Here is a 21,774-nt window from a genome sequence, read left to right on the forward strand (position 1 = left end):
TCCATAGGATGGTCCCCAACAGTGAAAAAAAATGGCCAATCTGACTGTAAAAGTGTACAATGAAGGCCCTCCGTCGGTGTTATTCTTTAGCAAGCTCTTAGGCCATGCCTCGAAGGTACTTTTGAAATGATCTCAATTGGGTGTGCGTAAAAGTCCTCTTACTCAGCTCTGCCTACATGATATGCCTCCATCTAAGTGATAAACAAGCACAGTTCCCTTCAGTAAACTGAGAATAACGTAGGGGAGGAATGTGGAAAGCCAGTGACTAAGGCACGCTTTCCATAAACCGCCTTTTATAAGTCTTGCCTGAAAGCAAGAGAGGTGTTATCAGTGCCTTCCACTAACAGAGGGAGACTAGACTCTGGGAAGAAGTCTGGGAGATAGTCGAAGACCATTTTCAGCTTTGTCCTGCCTCTGGTTTCAAAGATACTTCCTCTCTGGCTGGGGAGTAAACTGTACACAGTGGACAGTAGCTGACTCTTTGGCTCAGCTAGTGGGGACCAAGGAAGAAAAAGATTTCATCTGGAGAGAAATCACCAGTAACCCAGCTTATCCCTCTCAGTGTCCCTTGAACAGTGAATCTATACTTAACATTGGAAAGCCACCCCTTAATCTCTTTGGATTAAAAAAGTAAGTGGTTCACAAAATGACTATTTCCAAGTCACCTATGAAAGAGGAAGACTGGTTCAAAAACAGACGCCTGAGCTTACTCCCTGAGATTCTACTTTGGTAGGTGTGGGGTAGCATTTAGGCATAGCAAGATAAATTTCAAAATCATAGCTTTCATGTAAGTGAAGGACTTTCCAAGGGCGGCATGTTGGCCAATAGCAAGAGTTGGTGAGAATGTTCAGTGGCCAAGCCTTCTCCTCAGATCCTCCTACTAAAGCAGGTGGACTCCCCAGCTTTGGCTGGAAACCACCACCATGTATCTTCAATTCATAAGACAAAGAAAAAAAAAAAAAGAAAAGAAAGGTCTTGAAATGTGGTCTCCACATGATTCAGTACAAATTCTCCTCACCTCTGTGCAACAAAACAATTGTTTTCTTGGCTCTGACTACTTACACATACCATGTTTAAGTTTTTCGGGTCAAATCCACTCAAAGTAAACAGGAAGTTGCTGCAAATATGACGAAATAGCTTCCGGTTGCACACCTTGGTGGCAATGAATTGGTCAAAAAACGTATGAGGGTAGAACATCTTGTCACCAAATAGTGCCTGCAGGATGAGTATAAGACACCATCAGATTTCATGGATGTGGACATCAAGAGTGGAAAGGGACAGACAAGGGCTGGACAGCAGTGGTATCTGCACGACACTAGTTCTCAGTGAAATGGAGAGCTCTGTTAAATTTTGTCTTTGGTTCTCCCAACCCACCCTAGTGGTCTTCCCAACTTTCCTCTTGATGCCTTTTCCCAAGATCCTCTACTTGGGGTGTTTTGAGAATGCCCCTTGTGAAACCAGTCCTTGTAGGGAACTGGTAAGTCTTTGGAGTGGGGGATACCTTGGTTCAATTCTGGACTCTGTTTCTTATACCTTAAGGAAATATTGAATTTCAATTATCCAGAAGTTTCCCAACAATGACATGAAAAATTAATATGCAGTATGTAGGACTCTTGTGAAGATAATAGGTCACGTTTAAAAGGAGCCTTCTGGGGGCACCTGGGTGGCTCAGTGGGTTAAGCCTCTGCCTTCAGCTCAGGTCATGATCTCAGGGTCCCGGGATCAAGCCCCACATCAGGCTTTCTGCTGAGTAGGGACCCTGCTGCCCTCCCACCTGCCTGCCTCTCTGCCTACTTGTGATCTCTCCCTCTGTCAAATAAATAAATACAATCTTTTAAAAAAAGGAGCCTTCTGCAGTTTCTAGAATCTAGTGAACACTCCTCAAACAATAACTGCTATTATAATTAATGAATGATTGTTCCAGAATCTTTCAGCGAACTCTTCCAGAGGCAAAAGCTTAACTCCCCCAAATCAATCTCTACTAATGGAATTTCAGGCAATGTTGTCAGTGAGTTGAATTTACCTTCTGAACTTTAGGAATCCCCTCAAATTAGAACACAAATTCATATCTAATTCCTGTGCATAGAAGATGAATCTTGCCTTTGTTTCACAATAACTTGTTTTATAATCTTAAATTAGATAGAAGGATGAAAATATTCTAAAAAAAAGACTTTATGTGTTTATTTGAGAGAAAAGGAGAGCGGCAGGAGGGGCAGAGGAAGAGGAAGGAAACAAGCAGATTCCCTGTCGAGTGCGGAGCCTGGTAGCTCGACCCTGAGATCATTGCCTGAGCTGAAGCCAGACAACCGCTCCTTCACCCTGACCCAAAGAGAAAGGATAGCAATGCAGGCCAGCCCGCCACGCAGCTCCCATCCCTACGGTGTAGTCAACGGGACGTGTAGACTGTAATTCCAAGTTGGTTCTGGAGGGGGCGTACTTGTCACGTAGCAGCATATAGTTCTAGCCGCTGTGATTTTAAGGTGTTCCTTCTAGGTACAGGGCCCCATGCCAGGTCACGTGGTTTGCCAAGCAGACCGTGGGCTGGATGCAGATCTCGATGGCCTGCTGAGCTGGGCACCATGTGCATGGCTGTATAAGGATCCAGAACTGACTTTTTCAGGTTGGCATTGGAAAGGAGGGGAAATAACTATGTAGAAGAAAGAACATCGACCATAGATGGCCTGGTCAGATCTGGGTTCAGGTTCTGGTGCCACCACCCATTCGCTGGGTCATTTGGGACAGGGTGCTTAGCCTTTTTGAGCCACAGGTTCTTCTTTTAGAAATGAAGACGGGCGCTTTGTTGGCTCAGTCGGTTAAGCATCCAACTCTTGATTTTGGCTCAGGTCATGATCTCAGGGTTGTGAGATCGAGGCCCACCTTGGGCTCTGTGCTGAGTGTGGAGCCTGCTTTGGATTCTTTCTCTCCCTCTGCCTCTAAAGAGAGGAAGAAAAAAAGAAATAGAGAAAGGATGGAAGAAAGGAAGACAATACTAACAATCCTTACTACTATAGATAACATGCAAAGAGGAAAGGGTCAAAGCAAGCTGTAGGTCAGAACAAAGATAGAGGGGCAAGAACACAGAAATGCTCAGGGGTGAAACAGGGGTGGAAGATGTGGAGAGGATAAGCAGTTGGTAATTAGGAGATCTGAAGCACCAAGTGCTGAGGTTTTGAATCTAAAATAAACTCAAATAATAATACTAGACTGAGCACCTGCTATAAGCCAGATACGATGCTTAAACATATATCGTCTCAATCAATCTCCAAAAAAATTTGACAAATCTTACCCTTTTATAAAAACCCATTCATTCATTTTCAACTTTACTGAGGAATAATTGATATCATAAGACAGTAAGTGTCTTATAAGTGGAAGTTTGTACGCTTTGACCTACATTTCCCCATTTCCCCCTCCTCCAGCCCCTACTAACTACCATTCTATTCCCCTTTTCTATGAAATTGGTTTTTTAATATTAGATCCTACATATAAGTGATTCAGTACAGTATTTGTCATTCTCTGTCTGGCTTATTTCACTTAGTGTTGTGCCCACTAGTTTCATCTGGTTTCCTTATTCTCTTTTGACTTTTTTATGTTCTTTTAAATTTTCCCATTTTAATTTGTCTTTACTGTTTTCCAGAAGAGCTACACTAATTTACAGTTTCACCAGTAGTGTACAAGGGTTCGCTTTTCTCAACATCCTTGCCAACATTTATTTCTTGTCTTTTTGGTAAAACCCATCTAACGAGTATGAGGCAATGCTTCATTGTGGTTTTGGTTTCCATCTCCCTGATGATGAGTGAGGCTGCACATCTTTCCATGTGTCTGCTGGTCATTTACATACCTTCTTTGGGAAAATGTGCATTCTTGTCCTTTGCCCATTTTTAATTGGATTACTTGTTTTTTTGGCTATTGAATTGTATGAGCTTTTTATATATTTTGGTAATTAACTCCTGATCAGATACATGGTTTGCAAAGATTTTCTCCCATTCCGTAGGCTGCATTTTCAATATATTAATCACTACTTTTGCTGTTGAAGCTTTTTAGTTAGTCCCATTTGCTGATATTGCCGGTACTCTTGGTGTTTTATCCAGAAAAATCATCAGCAAGACCAACGTCAAGGAGACTTTTCCCTATGCTTTTTTTTTTTAAAGATTTTATTTATTTATTTGACAGAGAGAGAGATCATAGGTAGGCAGAGAGGCAGGCAGAGAGAGAGAGGGGGAAGCAGGCTCCCCGCTGAGCAGAGAGCCTGATGTGGGGCCCCAGGACCCTGGGATCATGACCCGAGCCAAAGGCAGAGGCTTAACCCACTGAGCAACCCAGGTGCCCCTCCCTATGCTTTTTTCTAGGAGTTTTATGGTTTCAGATCTTCAGTGTAAGTTTTTTTTTTTTTTTTTAAGATTTTATTTATTTATTTGACAGAGAGAGATCACAAGCAGGTAGAGAGGCAGACAGAGAGAGAGGAGGAAGCAGGCTCCCCACTGAGCAGAGAGCCCGATGCGGGGCTCGATCCCAGGACCCTGAGATCATGACCTGAGCCGAAGGCAGCGGCTTAACCCACTGAGCCACCCAGGTGCCCCTTCAGTGTAAGTTTTTAATCTACTTTGAGTTAATTTTTGTGAGTGGTGTAACATAGCGGTTCTGTTTCATTCTTTTTTTAAGATTTTATTTTTTTAAGATTTTATTTGACAAAAGAGAGAGAGAGAGAGCGCGCAAGCAGGGGGAGCGGCAGGCAGAGGACTCGATTCCAGGATCCTGGGATCATGACCTGAGCCGAAGGCAGATGCTTAACCAACTGAGCCACCCAGGTTCCCCTCATTCTTTTGCATGTGGCTGTCCAGTACCCCAATACCATGTATTGAAGGGATTGTTTTTTCGCCTTTGAGTGTTCATAGTACCCTTGTCAGAGATCAGTAGACCATAAGTGTGGGTTTATTTCTGGTTCCCTCTTCTATCCCACTGGTCTACGCACCTGTTTTTATGCTAGTACAATACTGTTTTGATGACTGTAGCTTTGTAAGAGAGTTTGAAATCGGGAAGGGGGATGCCTCCACTTTTGCTCTGCTTTCACAAGACTGGTTGGGCTATTTGGGGCCTTTGTATTTCCGTACAAATTTTAGGATCGTTTTTTCCAGTTCTGTGAAAATTGCCATTGGAATTTTGATAGGGATAGCACCGAATCTGCAGTTCGCTCTGGGTTGTATGGGCACATTAGTGATATTAATCCTTCCAATCTGTGAACACAGGGTATCTTTTTATTTATTTGCATCTTTCTGGGTTGTATAGGTATGGAACTGAATCACCATGGGCTAATTTACTTATTTCTCACAAGTCAGAATTCCTGGCTTCTATAAAAATGTTCTCCCTTCCATCTGCTTTAAGTGAAATCACTGAATGCAACAATCACTTTCAGTCTCCGTGGGAGAAGCCCATATTAATCTGTTCATTACACCAATTCATTTCAACAGAGTAACTGATCAGATTAGTGAGCTGTCAGTGCACAGAGGGAATCTGAAGTTCAGGATATTGCCCAGATTTTGAGGAGTCGACAGACTAGTCTATGAAGCATGGGCAGTTGAGTAAGGTTGGGCTTTTAGTGGGGCGCCTGTGTGACACAGTTGGGTAAGGATCTGACTCTTACTTTCAGCTCAGGTGGTGATCTCAGGGTTGGGAGATCGAGCCCCACATCAGGCTCCGTGTTTAGTGGGGAGTCTGCTTCAGATTCTCTCTCCTCTCCCTCTGCCCCTCCTGCTCATGCTTGCTCTCTCTCTCTCTCAAATAAATAAATAAATAAATAAATAAATAAATATTTTTTTAAAAAGGTTGGACTTTTCAGGTGGGAAGAAAGTAGGTTCTAGGCAAATCCTGATAGCAGTGAGTAGCTGACATTTATTCAAATTTTATAATGTGCAAGACCCCAGATTCTAAGGGATTCTCAAGTCTGAACTCAATCTTCACAGCAGCCTGAGGAGTAGGAACTATTAATATTCCCTCTTTGGGGCACTTGGGTGGCTCAGTGGGTTAAAGCCTCTGTCTTCTGCTCAGGTCATGATCTCAGGGTCCTAGGATTGAGCCCCACTTCGGGCTCCCTGTAGGGAGCTTGCTTCCTCCTCTCTCTGCCTGCCTCTCTGCCTACTTGTGATCTCTGTCTGTCAAATAAATAAAATCTTAAAAAATAAATCCTGTCTTTATGGGTGAAGAACATGATTCACAAAACCCATAAGGTCTTGACCAAAGTTACCCAGCCAGCTAGGATCCAACCACATTCCACCCACTGCCATGCTGTGTTCTCAATCCCTATCCCATATTGCTCCTAAAAAACCAGAGGCCACTAGAAAGAAATTTAACCCACAAGATTAAACAAATCAATTAAGCACCTCAACATTGGCTTTATCTGTGAGAAACGACATGGGATAGAATCCCCTGATGTAAGATTTAGACAATAGGGTAGGATGGTATCGGTGTGAGCTCCTTGAACCCTGTTGGTAAAATTTCGTGATCAACAGATCTATGTAGACATCTTACATCTGTGATAGTCTCAGAAGCTTGTAAAATGCCATTTTGTCTAAGGTTTTCTTCTCTTGAAATCAGTAAAAATAGAACTAGTTTTAGTAACTATAGATTTAAACTTGGAGGAGTCACATACCTTGACTACTTCTCTGGAAAGAGTTTTGAATTTTTTCATAGGACTTTGGGTGTATTTCACCGTGATGACTGGAGCCAATGCAAAAAATATCTTAATCCTTTTAGCCAGCTCTGGATTGGTAGAGAATGCTATGAAGGCTGAAGGGGAAGAACACACGAGTCTATAGATCTAAAACAATTCTTCATTCACCATAAATGAGAGCAAAAGGAGGCATGTTAAAAGCAACAACAGCCACTACAAAAACAACTCAAAATAACTACCATTGGTAAGGGAAACTTTCCTAAACTTCTCAAGAAGAAAATCGGGTAATTCAAAATGCAATGACTTTCCTGTCCCTGGAGAATTTAAGTCTACTCATAGTGCTGCAGAAAGGGTTCAAACATCCACTGGGGGGCATGGCCAGGTAGACTTCAAGGGCCATTCTACCTTGACCATACTCTTTGGTATCAGACAATGCTTGGCCCACAATTTTGGCTTCCCATTCACTAGCCGTGGCAAGTCTTAGTTTGCTCAAACTGTAAATGTGGAAAAGAGAATCCTCACAGGATGATTCTTTTGAATCACATATATATAAAACGGAAGGTATTCTTTGGCATTCTCGCCATTGGGAAGGATTTCCAAATTCAGCCATTTGTAAAACATGGAGGATAATGGTCTCAAATGTTTCTAGGTTGCCATGAGAGATGGTACGTAAGATGCATAGCATCCAAAGACCTACTTTACACCAGAAACCTGGTTAGGATTCAGATGCAGAAAAGAGCCTGGTGGAGATGCTGTTAGTATTGTTGAGGTGTCTAGCTACATGGGAAGCAGGGCAGGGGGTGAAGTGCCTCATGCCATTGTCAACATGGCCCCATCTACCTCTAGCCTATCCCAGGGCCTCTGGGAACAAAAAGAAACAATAATTATGGCATATGATTTCCACAGTTTGTAATTCTCTGATTTCTTTTTGGTGTCCTCATTCAATTGAAAGCTCTTTAAGGGAAAGACTGTATCATTTTTATCTCGGCCTTCCCCGCGTCTAAACCAGCGTCCAGCAACCATGTATGGTATATACACACGTGAATAAGTCCCTCTCCCTCAGGCTTATCTGTCCATTTCCAAATTCAGTCCTGGGGCAGCAGAAATCCCTGGTATCCTCCTCACTTTATTTACTCTTCAGAAACCAGTCAGAGGAAACGGTTTCCCAGGCCAAGTCCTCAAGCTCGAGACTGCACAGAGGGAAGAAGTCCTGAATCCTTTCATGAATCTGGAAGGTTCTCTGACACTCTCAGATCCCACCTGCCCCAAACATACCGATGGTGGTGCCTTGTGAGTGGCCCACATAATAGATTCGCTCTTGTCCAGTTTTCTCTACGATAAAATCGATTGTGGCCGGAAGGTCATAGCCAGCCATCTCGTCCACACTGCCAAAGAGAAAGAACAACGAAACTGGGAAAAGAAACCATCCACTGTCAGGCCTACAATGTTTAAACATGTTGATTGGAGGCATAGAGACATAGCTTTTGTCAGTTTAAGACTAGAGTCAATATAGAACTTTCGGCATCTCGGCAAGTTTTGGGGATGTCCCCTTGATTGTAAGAGTCACATGGTGAAGAGATCAGAATTGGAAAAATCTGCTTTGCAAAGGCCCAGAGAGCATTTTCCTGTAAGCCTTGTCATAGTTCACTAAATTCTATGGCAGATTTACCAACCCCCCTTGAAAAGAACAGTGCCTGGGATGCTTATTTTAAAAGCAGACTAAAGCAAGCAGATCTGCAGGCGTCAGCCCAGACAGACGGAATCAGAATTTCCAGGGAAGCAGCACAGCGATCTGTGTATTTATCAATCACATCAGCTGCTTTGCTGATGTAACTGGGAAAACGCTCACCTAGGGAATGATCGTGGTACCTGTACTCGTGCCGTCACAGGGTGGCACTGGGGTGAGGAATGAGGAAATACCGAGAAAGGCATCAATGGCTTTAGTGGCCCGTAAGGCATGCTTCTTAGCTCCTGGGCCAGGATGGACGGTGGTCCCTGGCTGCTAGAGCAGACCGTGCCCCAGGTGCTGTTGTTGGCAACTCTGCCCTTCTGTCATTCTGTGCTCTCAGGCTTTCTTTTTATTTCCCCCGGGACCCCGACTCCAGGCCCAGGTCTCAGCCCCGCCAGCTGATGGTTTATTCCTCCTCAGTGAACAAACATTGGAGGTACCACTTGTGCAGACTCACCCAGGGCTCACTCTTGGCTTATCATACATATCGGGGCCTCAACATTTGCACCCAGAACCTTGTTTCTGGTCCCATTTCTCCATCAATTTCCACTTGAGCAAGCACCCCATGTAAGCTTCCTTTGGGGTCCACAGTGGCCAAGTGATAGTCCTGGAATTAACCTTCCTAAAAATGATCTCTGCATTTTGATTTTTCTTTTTGCATATATACTTTGCACACACACACATACACCAGCAAGCGGGGTTTTTAAAACAAACAGCAATGCAGTGAATAAGGGCATTTCTCCAGAGCCTGGGTAGAGGAAGAAACATTTGTTTCCTTCTTATGGATTCCACTGGGTTGTGTGTGCACAGAAAGGGGAAAACCCGAGGGTGTTCGTGTCCATGAACAAGGTATACCCTTTATTTATTAGGACGCAGCTCCTTACCTGAAGGCCCAGTATTCTCGAGATTTGGGTGAGAATTTCAAGTGTTTCCTGGACCAGGTGTTGCCCCGGCTGTTCCCCATCCACACGTCATAACCGCGATCTGCCAGAAGGAAAGCCAGGCTGTTGTTCGGGAGGTTGCATATCCAGTTAGTGGCAGACGCAATTAAGCCATGTTGCAAATACACGACAGGTCTCGGAGCTGAAACACACATGGGCAACAAGACTCTCAGGTCCCCATGCCCTCAGGGTCTGTAGGGGAATCCTCCTTCCTGACTTCCTCTAGCAGAACAGAGGGCAAGGGATGGCATTTGGCATCCAGGCAAACCTGGCTTCGAGTCCTCTGTGAACAACTTACTTGGGCAAGTAATTTGTCGTCTTCTGTCTTGTTTTTCTCTTTGTAAAATTTGGATTATATATACTGTTTTATGTTCTGTGGCACTGGAGTCAGGTTGTTCTTGCTCAAAGTCGATTCTGCTACACATTAACCCTTTGTGCCTCAGGTAACTTATCTGTATAATGCGCAGTGATAACAAATGCTATCTCCTAGTGTAGTCGAAAGAATTAAATTAGAATTAAAATACTTAGGGGCGCGTGGATGGTTCAGTCAGTTAAGTGTCTGCCTTTGGCTGAGGTCATGATCTCAAGGTCCTGGGATGGAGCCCTGTGTTGGGCTCCGCACTCAGTGGGGGGAGGGATGTCTGCTTCAGGATTCTCTTCATCTCTGCTCCCCCCCTACACTTACCCTCTCTCACTCTCTCTCTAAAATAAATAAACAAATCTTTAAAAAATACATAAAAGATTGTCCAGCATAATGAATCATTTCTCTCTGATTATGCATATCAATAAGGCTTGCTGTCTCACAGAGCTTCTGACTACCAAACTAAATTTTTCTCGAAATAATAACATTAAAAAGTGCCATTTGTGAATATTGACTGAGTGCCAGGCACTAGGCTCGATTTTACACACGCCACATGGTCTCATTCACATTGTCAGAAAGCAAAACAGCAAAAGGCAAGGTGTTCAGGAGCATGTTACACAAAGCGAAATTGCAAAGTCCTGTTCACAATGTAGAACTGGGACAGCTTGATGAAGAAGAAGGCAAGAAGTGGTATTGAGACACAGACAAGAGAGAAAGTGACAACGGTGTTCTTGTCTTTTACAAAGGGTTTGTAACTGTGCTGGTACCCAGGACCCCCTCAGCTCCCCTGGGCTGGCCAGTTCCCGGGGATCGGGCAGCTACACCGGGGTCCCAGAGAGCCTTCTGTCACCCAGACGCAAGAAACTAAATTCTATGTTCATTCAGTCTACCTTTGGAGGAAATGGAAAGAAAGGGGTGTTACTAATTCTGCTCAGTTATTGCCAAAGAGCAGTCATAAGCCATAGCCCACCCCGGATCTTCTCACTGTAGTCAACTGTCCAGCTCACGCATTTCAGCAGCTAGCTGGTGAACCAAAATAAAAGTCTGGGCAAAGTTCTCAATGACTATTTTCAAAGGTAATGAGGTTACCTAGAATCTAGATTTTTCTCTTTACACGATAAAGCATTCTGATTTGGGTAAGATTCATTATACAAGACTCCAGAGGATCAAAGGAGCTAAGATTTGAGAGAAGAAAGCAACATTCTTGCCGGATGAATTCCCCCTTTCTCTACAGAGATCAGTCTGTGTTGTAGGGAGCTAGGAGTGGCTCATTAATCAACGTTAAGTATAGCACTAATTGGGCCCAACTTAGGGCCCCTGGGTGCTCAGTCAGTTAAGCATCTGCCTTTGGCTTGGGTCATGATCCCAGGGTCCTGGGATTGAGTCCCACATTGGGTTCCTGGCTCAGGGGGGAGTCTGCTTCTCCCTCTATCCCTCCCCACTGCTAATGAGTTCTCTCCCTTTCTCTCTTTCTCTCTGTCTTTCAAATACATAAATAAAATATAATCTTTTAAAAAATCAGGTCAGATTTACTTAAAACATGAAGTCCCAATGACTTAAGAAGAGAACTAATTACAAATGAAGTAAGTTGGAAAGCTGTCAAGATAGCTGAAGCAAAAGGCAGTGATCATGTCCAAGCCTAGACTTGAGGAATACTGAAGCGGAGAGAAGTTTTCAGATGAAAGACAGATTGGAGGCAAAACTGATAGCTTTTTTTTTTTTTTTTAAAGATTTTATTTATTTATTTGATAGACAGAGATCACAAGTAGGCAGAGAGAGAGGGGAGGAAGCAGGCTCCCTGCAGAGCAGAGAGCCCAATGCGGGGCTTGATACCAGGACCCTGGGATCATGACCTGAGCTGAAGGCAGAGGCTTTAACCCACTGAGCCACCCAGGCGCCCAAAACTGATAGCTCTTGACGACTCACTGCATATAGGAAGTGACGGAGAAGAAAGCATCAAGTTGACTCCTAGGGTCTGATTGTTAAGCCTGAAAAGGGTATCTCCAGAACAAGACCAAGTTTTCTTTCATGTTTTTTGGGAAGAAAAATGTGATGGAGTATAAAAAGATTAAATAAACAGTATAGAGTTGACCTTTGAACAACATGGGTCCACTTATACGTGGATTTTTTTTGATAAATCCAGTACAGTCCTATAAATGTATCTTCTATTCCTTATGATTTTCTAAACATTTCTTTTTCTCTACCCCACTTCACTGTAAGAATACAGTATATGATGCCCATAACAGACAAAGTATGTGTTAATTGACTATTTATGTTATTGTTGAGGCTTGTGGTCAACAGTAGGCTATCAGTAGCTAAGTTTTGGGGGAGCCAAAAGTTACATGTGAGTTTTCAGCTGTTTGGAGTGGGGGTAGTGGTGTCCCTAACTCCCGTGTTGTTTGATCCAACTGCGTATCTAAATGCTTGAAAAACTCCAGAAGATTCTACGAGCGAAATGGAGCAAGACTGGTGGAGGTGATGAGTTCCTTATTTCAGAACCAAAGCTGCCTCTGCTCTGCTTCTCTCAGCACCTCTAGGAATCTCTGCCGTAGGCATTCTTCCTTCCATAACAAAATAAATCCTACTTGTTCTGGGACATCCTCTTCCATGAGGAATCCGGTAAATTCCGAGGACATAACCATCTTTGGTCACAACATTATACTCTTCGCAAGGGTAACCCCAGTAGGAAATAATCTGGCTCTGAAAAGAGAAGAAGAAAACAGACACAACCATGATGTCACCTCTCGGTTCGTATACCTACACTGCAGTATAGCACTTTGAATTACACAACCTACTGTTCAGCTAAGTACTGGGACAGAATGTAGCAGGAAAATCAGCATCACTTGAGGAAGATTTTAGAAGAAGGTTGCATGCAAAGGCAGGGGAAGGCAAGGTAGGGTGACCATACCTCCTGGTATTATTAATGCCACCCAGGTTCACTCTCAAAATGTTTGGAAAAAAAAAATTGTATGGTCATGGTCAGCTACTGAGGGAAGCCATGGGGATTGTATAGGACCCCATGGCAGGTAACAAGTGAGCTATGACTAGACAACCTTAAAGGGAGGTGGGAGAAAGTAGTCACCAGGCCCAGAATGAGATAGGTAGAAAGGGCCACATGGAGAAGAAGGAGACAGCCCACCTAAGGTGACCACGTGGAGGAAACAAGGGCAATGAACCATCCGACCTCCCTCTTGTCCTTCTGATCTCTGCTTAAGATTTCAAAGGGCTGAACTGAACTGAAGTCAATGTCAAAGGAGCTTGTGGACCTAGGTCAGCTTCTTCAGCAGAGGGAAAGATGCAAAGAAGAGAGAATGAACCCAAATGAAAGATACCTCCTGCACAGATACACAGACAGGAGGGGAAATGTTGTTTGCTGGTCATCTTCTGCAGAAAGAGTGTGGTGGATATGTTCTGCTTTATTAATCCTTACAACGAGCCTTTGAGATGGGGTCACACCCACTTACAACGGAGAGAAGGGAGTGTCAGCGAGCTGCACAATCTATCTGAGATTGTATGCTAGGAAGAGAGAAAGACAAAATTAAAGCATAAGGAAGCTTAGCCCCAAAGTGCATGGCTTTACCACGGGATTACGCAGGTACTCATGCAAAGTGCACGAAAGATGTGCATATGCATTTAAAGCAGTGGTTATGAGCCTAGACTCTAGAGACAAACCACATGGCATTGAAAGCTAGCTCTTTCTCTTCTTAGCTGGGCAACTCTGGACAACTTATTTAACCCTTTTGTCCCTCAACTGTAAAATAAAAACAATACTAGTATCTCTTCACAGACTTGTTCTGGGGACTTCACATAAAGTATCTAGAACAGTGCCTGGCACCCAGCAAGTGCTCTGGAGATGTTTATCATTCTCATTATCTTTATAGAATAATTAAGATCCCCCAAAACACCCAGACCAGGAGGGAAGAGAATGTGTGTGAATATGAGAGAAGGAGGGAAAATTCCATATGACGACATATAGTCACGGACTGTGAGGTCAGCTGTGTAGGAGGTTAGGGGTGCCTGCTGCTTACCATGGGGAGAGGAACAACAGGAGACACTAATTAGACACTGTGACAGTTGCATTCTTCTCAAAGTCCTAACACAGCCTTGACATGGGTGAGGACATCAATGTGTGCAAGAGTATGGAGTAACCCACTGGAATGAAGGCTATGGTGGAAACTGGTCATTTTCTTTCCTTCCTTCTTTTTCTTTCTTCCTTTCCTTTCTTTTCCTTTCCTTTCACTTCCTTCCTCTTTCCTTCCCTTTCCACCTTTCTTCCTTTTTCTTTTCTTTCTTTCTTTCCTTCCCTTTCTTTTCTTATTTATTTATTTACTTATTTATTTAATTTTTTTGAGAAAGAGAAAGATCACAAGTAGGCTGAGAGTCAGGCAGAGAGGCAGGTGGGGTGGGGGGAAGCAGGCTCCCTGCCGAGCAGGGAGCCCGATGTGGGGCTGGATCCCAGGACCTTGGGATCATAACCTGAGCCGAAGGCAGAGGCTTTAACCCACTGAGCCACCCAGGTGCCCCGCCTTTCTTTTCTATTCTTTTCTTTTCCTTCCTTCCTTCCTCTCTCTCTCTCTCCCTCCCCCCCTTTCTTTCTTTCCTCTTCTTTTTTGACTAACACTGTTCCATTCCACTCTATTCCTTTTCACCTCTGGTATAAATTTCTATATGTTAAGATACTTTCAGTTATAAACAACAGAAACCATGTCTGGCTTATTAAACTAAGAAAAACACTGAAACAGCTCACAAATTAAATAAATGACTTTAGAAAGAACTTCAGGGAGAATGCAGAGATAATCTGTGGAGGTCCTCAGTATGAACTCATGGAACTGTTCTTCAGGAAACCACCATCAGATGTAGCTCCAACCACCAGGAAAGGGAATATTATACTGCCTCAACTTGGCTCATATCTTTAAAAGTTTAGATTAGCAACTTCCAGACCTGGTTAGCCCATGCCAGGGAACAGGGGCACGACACAGATTTAGTCAATGCAGAACTGGTTGTAGACAAGCACACCAATTAGATCTAAAAAGATGATACATTAATAATTTCTTATCTTAATGTTTGTTTTTCATGAAGGACTTACAATATTCATATTAGCTTCAGGATTTGTGATACTTCCTTTCTTGTGAAAACCATATACAGGTCCAAGAAGAAGCATCCAGTATGCTGTTGCTAAAAGCTGCTGCATTTGGGGTCTGCCTGGGAAAGGAAATATTAATATATTTGTCATCAGAGAGAATGCTACAAGTGAACTTTGTGTAATCCTTCTGTAATACGACTGCAGGAGAGAGTAGAAACATGATTCTAGGTTGTGCTTTAGCAAGCAATAAACTTAATATTCAAGACTAATTCCAAGAAAAATCTGAAATTATGAATCTTTAGTGAGAAAAGAAAGAAGGAAGGAAGGAAAGAAGGAAGGAAGGAAGGAAAACATAAACATCAAATAAGTCTCCACTATACAGCTGGACAAAAGAAGGGAATGTAGAATTTGCTGAGAAAGAAATATAGTGGCCAATATATTCATGAAGCACATTCAATATCTCTAGTTATCAAATGAATTAATTCCTTTTTTTCTGATCATAGGAGTAAGCACTGGCACAAACTTTACAGAGAGAAATTTATTACCATGACTTACAAATTTAAAAATATTCATACTTTTCACTCAGCGATTCTGTTTCCAGCAGTCTATCCAAAGGAAAAATAATATACATAATAATAAAGAAATACATATTATAAAATCACTCCTGATTATATATCTTAATATAGAGAAATTTACCAACTAAGAGATTGATAAAATAAATTATGGGCGAGGAAGAATGGTATTATCCAGCCATCAAGTACAATGTTTATAAGTGTTATGTGAAATCTCTATTATATAATATTAAGGGAAAAGCAATGTGAATTGTGCACATATGTTGAGCCCAATGAAAAAAAGCAAATGACAAAGAGAGAAAAAAAGACTGTCCCCTGCCAAACCCCTCATGACTGACCCTAAGACCTGACTTTGCCCGCTGCACGTACCCACCCACATTCGACCGACATTTCCCTTAAGTTCTTTTTTACAGCCTATCTCTTAAGCCGGGGTGGGGCGGTGGGGACCATGATGGGCACAGCACTCTATGATAGAAACCCAAACTACACCCCTCAAGCAATAACAATTGTCCAGAAGAAGAGCTCCGGTCGCCCAGAGCACCCTAACGGGTGTGAGCTTAAACCCAGACTCACGCCAGCGCAGATGGACCGTGGAGTGACCTGGTTGCCTCTACCTCCTTATAACGCGAAAATCTCCACTCAAGGGGGGCACAAGCTTATTTACATAACGTGCAATGTATGTGCAGACAAGGCTCCTCAGGGCGTATGCTCAACCTCATCCCTGCCTCTAGTAGGTCCGACGACAAGGCTCCTGTATGTAAGTACTCATCGTCACCCTGAGTAAAAGGAACACATCCACCCTTGCTCCGGGGTCCCAGCTTCGGAAGTTATGATTCCCTGCGATCTCCTTATTCGGGGCAAATGACATTTTCTTTGTGCGACAACACACCTGGTGTAGTTTCTCTCTGTGACTCACCAAGCAACAAACTCACTCAGTTGCCTAAACACAAAATTTTAATTACGGTTATATCTGGATGGTGAATATTTGGGTGATTAGTGTCTCATTTTTCTGGACTTTCCATGCTTTATAGTATATATTTTTTAAATATCCAGTATTACTTTGTCATAAAAAAGAAGTTACTTTTCAAATAGAAAATTCTCAGAATGGTGGGGGAGAAAAGATGATTATATTCCCCATTTGGCTTTGAAACCACTTAAGTTTAAAAGCAACATGCAAGGAAACGATCACAGAAATAACACAGGGGGACACTTTGCAGGATGGAGAGTCTTTGATTCAAGACACTGCGGCCCATCACCACTGCGTACTGCCTCTCCTGTGTGTGCTGGGACCTTGGATCAGGTCATCTCTTCGTGACTAGCAGCAAGACCACGTTTCATGGAATTTTCAGTAATTTAATATAAAAGTTTACAAGCTAACAATCTAATTCAAAGACGTTGGTCACCTTGCTGCTTCCTCATTCCTGGCCCTCTGGTAAAAAAAAAAAAAAAAAAAAAAAAAAAAGGAAAACTTCTTTATTCAATAGAAGGAGAAATTACTCATCATTTCTGCACACCATCTCAAAGGGTTTGCTTTTTTTTTTTCTCAGTATCTTCCTCTTTCCCTCCCGTCTTCCCTCCTTTTCTTTCCTTCTTTTTCCTTCTCTCTACGTCATTCTCTTTTTCCCTTCTGCCCTCCTTCCCTTCTCTGTAGCAGGAAGAATCACATCAGCGTTTGGGTTTTAAAGGGCTTTTAGGGGCGCCTGGGTGGCTCAGTTGGTTAAGCCTCTGACTCTTAATTTTGGCTCAGGTTGTGATCTCAGATTGGTGGGATCGAGCCCCACGGCCGGCTCAGCAGAAGTCTGCTTGAGTTTTCTCTCTCCCCCTCTTCTCTCTACAATAAATAAGTAAATAAACTCTTAAAAGAAATAATGGGTTTTAAATAGGACTATTTTCTCTGAGGCCAATAAACAGAACTGAAAAGTGGAAACTGCATGAATAAATCAGATTTAGATACCCACAAAGGCTGTAATTAGGCTGAACAGGTGCTGTGGTTAATGAGAAGAGGAAAACAAACTTTGGCTCAAATGACTCACAGCGTGGAGTCTGGAATAATAAAAACACACTGTCTGGAATAATCAGGAATTATTCTGAGGATGCTGTAATATATTTATAGCAAGCACTTTTTCTGTTCACTGTTACCAGAATTCAGGCCATGAACAGGTAACACTTGGCAGGTCTACAATATGGATTTGCTGAATAAATGTGAGAATGGTAAGCAAGTAAATGTAAATTACTTGTGTTTTTAGTGGTTGTTGTCATTGCTGGTTTTAACTCTTTCAGCTGAAAATATTACTGAAATGTACATTTCTTATCTCTTTAAAAAGTAAGAAAAGAAAATCTGATTTTAACGAGAGAGCTCAGTTGGTGTACTTTCCTTCCTGATAAATTGTTCTTAATCTTTTGAGTGGATCCTTGGTAGCCAAGATTATTAGAAGAATATGGAAATTAATCAAATTAGCAAATAAAAGATCAGTTTCAAAACTGGAAAATAGATTTGACAAAGCTCAACTTCTCTTCCTAACCAAAACTTGTCAGCAAAGTAGAAATAGAAATTCCTCAATTAGTTGAAAGACTCTGATGAAAAATCTTCCAACTGCAATTATAATCAACAGTAAAATGCTGAATATTTTCACCTTAAGAATGGGACAAAAGACTGGGTATGTGCTCTGATCATATCTATTCAGCATGGTACAGCAGGTGTCATTAAATAAAATAGAGTGAAAAGAAGGGAAAAACAAAACCAAAAAGCAGAAAAAGGTGGGAAAGTAGAAGTGAAAAGGCATTTGCAAATGACATGATAGTGCATTTAGAAAATCCTAATCTGCACAAAAATTACTAGATATCATGAGTAAATGCAGAGAAGTATCAGAACACAAGATCAACATAAAAATAAGCAATTATTTATCTTATGCTAACAAAAAAATTCTTATCAAACAAAAATTTTAAAATACGAGTTAAATAGCATAAAAAACAAAAATCATAAGTAACAGCTTTAACAAAAGACCAGCAAGATCTTCACACTGAAAACTGCAAAACTTAAAGAAACCTAAATGAGTGGAGAGATATTACCTGCTTTATACATTAAAGACTCCATATTGCTAAGCTGTCAGTTCCCAAGTTGAACTATAAATGGATTAAGTGTCAGGGACAATTTGGCCAGACTTCTTAATAAAAAATGACAAGCTGGTTTTATAATTTATATAGAAATATAAAGACCTTATAGTAGCCTAAGCTATTTTATTTTTATTTTTTTTTAAAGATTTTATTTATTTATTTGACAGAGAGAGATCACAAGTAGATGGAGAGGCAGGCAGAGAGAGAGAGAGGGAAGCAGGCTTCTTGCTGAGCAGAGAGCCCGATGTGGGACTCGATCCCAGGACCCTGAGATCATGACCTGAGCCGAAGGCAGCGGCTTAACCCACTGAGCCACCCAGGCGCCCCAGCCTAAGCTATTTTAAAAAAGAATAACAAAGTTGGAGGACTTACATTATACAATTTAAAGATTTACTATGGAATCACTGTAATCAAGACAATGTGGTATGGCAAAAGGATTGAGGAAGATCCATTAAAAGAGTAGAGTACAAAAAAGAAAAAGAACAGAGTACACAGAAATAGACCAAATTATATGTAATCTAATAGCTTTTGACAGATGTTCTAATGAAGTTCAATGAGAAGAGAAAAGCATTTTCAATAATTATTTCATTGGAGCTTTAATATCCAGTTGGATATCAATTTTGAAAAAAAAACTTGCTACATTTCTTAAACCAGACTTAAAATATACTTGAGATGTATTGCAAATAAAAAAGTGAAAACTAAACTACAAAGCTCTTAGAAGAAGTCAGAAGATAACAACTTTAGAAATTTGGGATAGACAACTAATTATAAAAGAAAAAATATTATAAATGGGTCTTCCTTAAAATATTATAAACAAGTTTTTCTTTTTTTTTTTAAAGATTTTATTTATTTATTTGACAGAGAGAGATCACAAGTAAACAGAGAGGCAGGCAGAGAGAGAGAGAGAGGGAAGCAGGCTCCCTGCTGAGCAGAGAGCCCGATGCGGGACTCGATCCCAGGACCCTGAGATCATGACCTGAGCCGAAGGCAGGGGCTTAACCCACTGAGCCACCCAGGCGCCCCTAAACAAGTTTTTCTTTAAATAAACTTCTGGTCATCAACAACACCATTAAGAAAATAAAAAAGCAGATCACAGACAATATAAAAACTTTTCAATCGATACCTGGTTTATAAAGTACGTATGTGTAGGATTTTTAAAAATTTAAGTAATAATAAGTAACAAATTTAAAATTAGCAAAATACTTGGATAGTCACTTCACGAAAGGATATATGAAGAGCCAATAAACACAAAAAAGATGTTCAATATTGTTAGTCATCAGAAAAATGCCAATTAAAACCCTCATGAGCTACTACTGCATACTCACTACATTGGTTAACATTAAAAAGACCGGCAATAGGGGCTCCTAGGGGGTTCAGTGGGTTAAGAATCCAGCTCTTGGTTTCAGCTCTGGTCATGATCTCAGAGTCCTGGGGTCGAGCCCTACACTGGACTCCCCACATGGCATGGAGCCTGCTTGGGATTCTCTCTCCTTCTTCTCTGTCCTCCCCCTTCCGCCCTCAAATAAATAAATCTTTAAAAACAAACAAGCAAAACTGATAATAGTAAATAGTGGAGAGAAGGAGGAGCAATCAGATCGCTCATACATTGCTAAGGGGAGTTTATAATATTACAACTGTCAAAACAGGCAATTTCTTAAAACCCTATAAGACTGCAATTCCATATTGAGGTAGTTGCTCAAAATGAAAGAAAATACAGGTCTATATAAAAACTTGTTTACAAACTTGTTTCTTGAAGCTTCTTCAGAATAGAGAATTACTGAAAATAGCCCAAATGTCCATCAATATTAGAAGGGACACACAATTAGATTACATTTATACAGTGCAACTCATTGACACACATGGCATAGATAAATCTCACAAACGTTTGCTGAGTGAAAGAAGCCAAACACAAAAGAACGCTTACCTGATAATTCTTTCTCTACGAAGACCAGAACAGGTAAAATGAGGGGCTCCTGGCTGGTTCAGTCGGTGGAGCATATGACTCTTGATGCCAGAGGGCTGTGAGTTCGAGCCCTGCGTTGGGTGTAAAGATGACTTAAAAACAAAATCTAAGGGGAAAAAAAGGACAGGTAAAATAAATGTGTTGGAATAGAAAAAACAATAGTGTTTGGTGGTGGCATTGACTGGAAAGGTACAAGAGCTTCTGAGTGATGACAGTGCTCTATATCTTGACCAGGATGATTGTCAAGACTCACCAAACTGCACACTTAAGATTTGTGCATTTTTATTGTATATAATTACAACTCGATTAAAAAAACTGGAAACTATGTTGCAAAGCAGGTGTTCTCAATGATTACTAGTTCTGGAGTAAATTAGTGCAAGTCAGTTGGTAAACAATACTGCTACATTTACCAGGACTCCTTCATACTATTCATATCTTATGTCCCAGAGGTTCCACTCAATAAATAGATACTAAGAGAATATATCTTTCACTTTGAAGGTGGGGCTGGGGAGGCATCTTTTTTACAAAGTTGTTTTCAGGCTTGTTATTTGAAATAAATGAAACAAAAACAGATGTTCAATTGAAAAGGGCTGCTTAAATAAAATATAATATGTTAGATGATTGATTAAATATTGTAGAGAAAAATCATGAAAATGTTCATGAAAACTACATAATGACATGAAGACACACTTAGGATATTACATTAGGTGAGGAAAAAATTGTCGGGAGGAAGAATTGTACACACCAGTGGTCTTCACTCCAGGGTATGCAATGATTTTCCAAGAAATATGTAGGCATGTAAATAGTTTTTTAAAAAAAATCAGATTATAGATCTTTGACTCCTGTATATTCTTTCCTAAAACTGATATGATCTGAGAATTTCTGACTTCAAGCAGGTTTCCCTTTTTGAACTCCACAAAGGGAAGGTCTACCTGTCCCATCTCCTGAATCCTAGGACCGCAAATCGCACAGAGGAACACTTGACAATATCAACACTGGTATTGGCAAAAGCAATGCTGATAAAGTAGCAAAAAATCTTTTTCCAAGGGCAAGTTACGTCTGCAAATGTGTTGGTTTTTAATTCTTTGCTTTCAAAAAATTGGAAAAAAATCTACTTGAGGGAGGTCAATCATTAAAAATGATTTTTGTGGATGCATTACCATCTGATTTGTGACAGAGAGCTTCAGAAAGAATTCGAGGAACTGAATAACACTTACATAAACAAGTTTTTTCAGCACTTACATCTGTTGAATAAATGGAAAATAATTGATGCTGAATTGTGTTTCATCTGTTAATAAATAATCATCATCAGTGGGTGTATGGATTAAAAAGTGAAATTCCATTCAT

General features: G+C 41.3%; 1 protein-coding gene across 4 annotated transcripts in view; it reads right to left on the reverse strand.

The window, feature by feature from the left end:
• Positions 1–21,774, reverse strand: part of LIPK (lipase family member K) — a 35,814-nt gene that overhangs the window by 7,821 nt on the left and 6,219 nt on the right. For 2 of the 4 annotated variants that reach the window (XM_047703235.1, XM_047703233.1), the window contains 7 exons: positions 20,389–20,533; positions 14,782–14,897; positions 12,281–12,395; positions 9,278–9,476; positions 7,940–8,049; positions 6,644–6,780; positions 1,069–1,215 (listed from right to left, as the gene is read on the reverse strand). In XM_047703235.1, coding sequence (XP_047559191.1) covers positions 1,069–1,215; positions 6,644–6,780; positions 7,940–8,049; positions 9,278–9,476; positions 12,281–12,395; positions 14,782–14,886 — 813 coding nt within the window. In that variant the 5' untranslated portion in view covers positions 14,887–14,897; positions 20,389–20,533. The remainder of the gene's footprint in view (positions 1–1,068; positions 1,216–6,643; positions 6,781–7,939; positions 8,050–9,277; positions 9,477–12,280; positions 12,396–14,781; positions 14,898–20,388; positions 20,534–21,774) is intronic. The other 2 variants (XM_047703237.1, XM_047703236.1) reach the window with 2 other exon arrangements.

This window comes from Lutra lutra, chromosome 14 (genome assembly GCF_902655055.1).
Source record: "Lutra lutra chromosome 14, mLutLut1.2, whole genome shotgun sequence".
Lineage (NCBI taxonomy): Eukaryota > Metazoa > Chordata > Mammalia > Carnivora > Mustelidae > Lutra > Lutra lutra.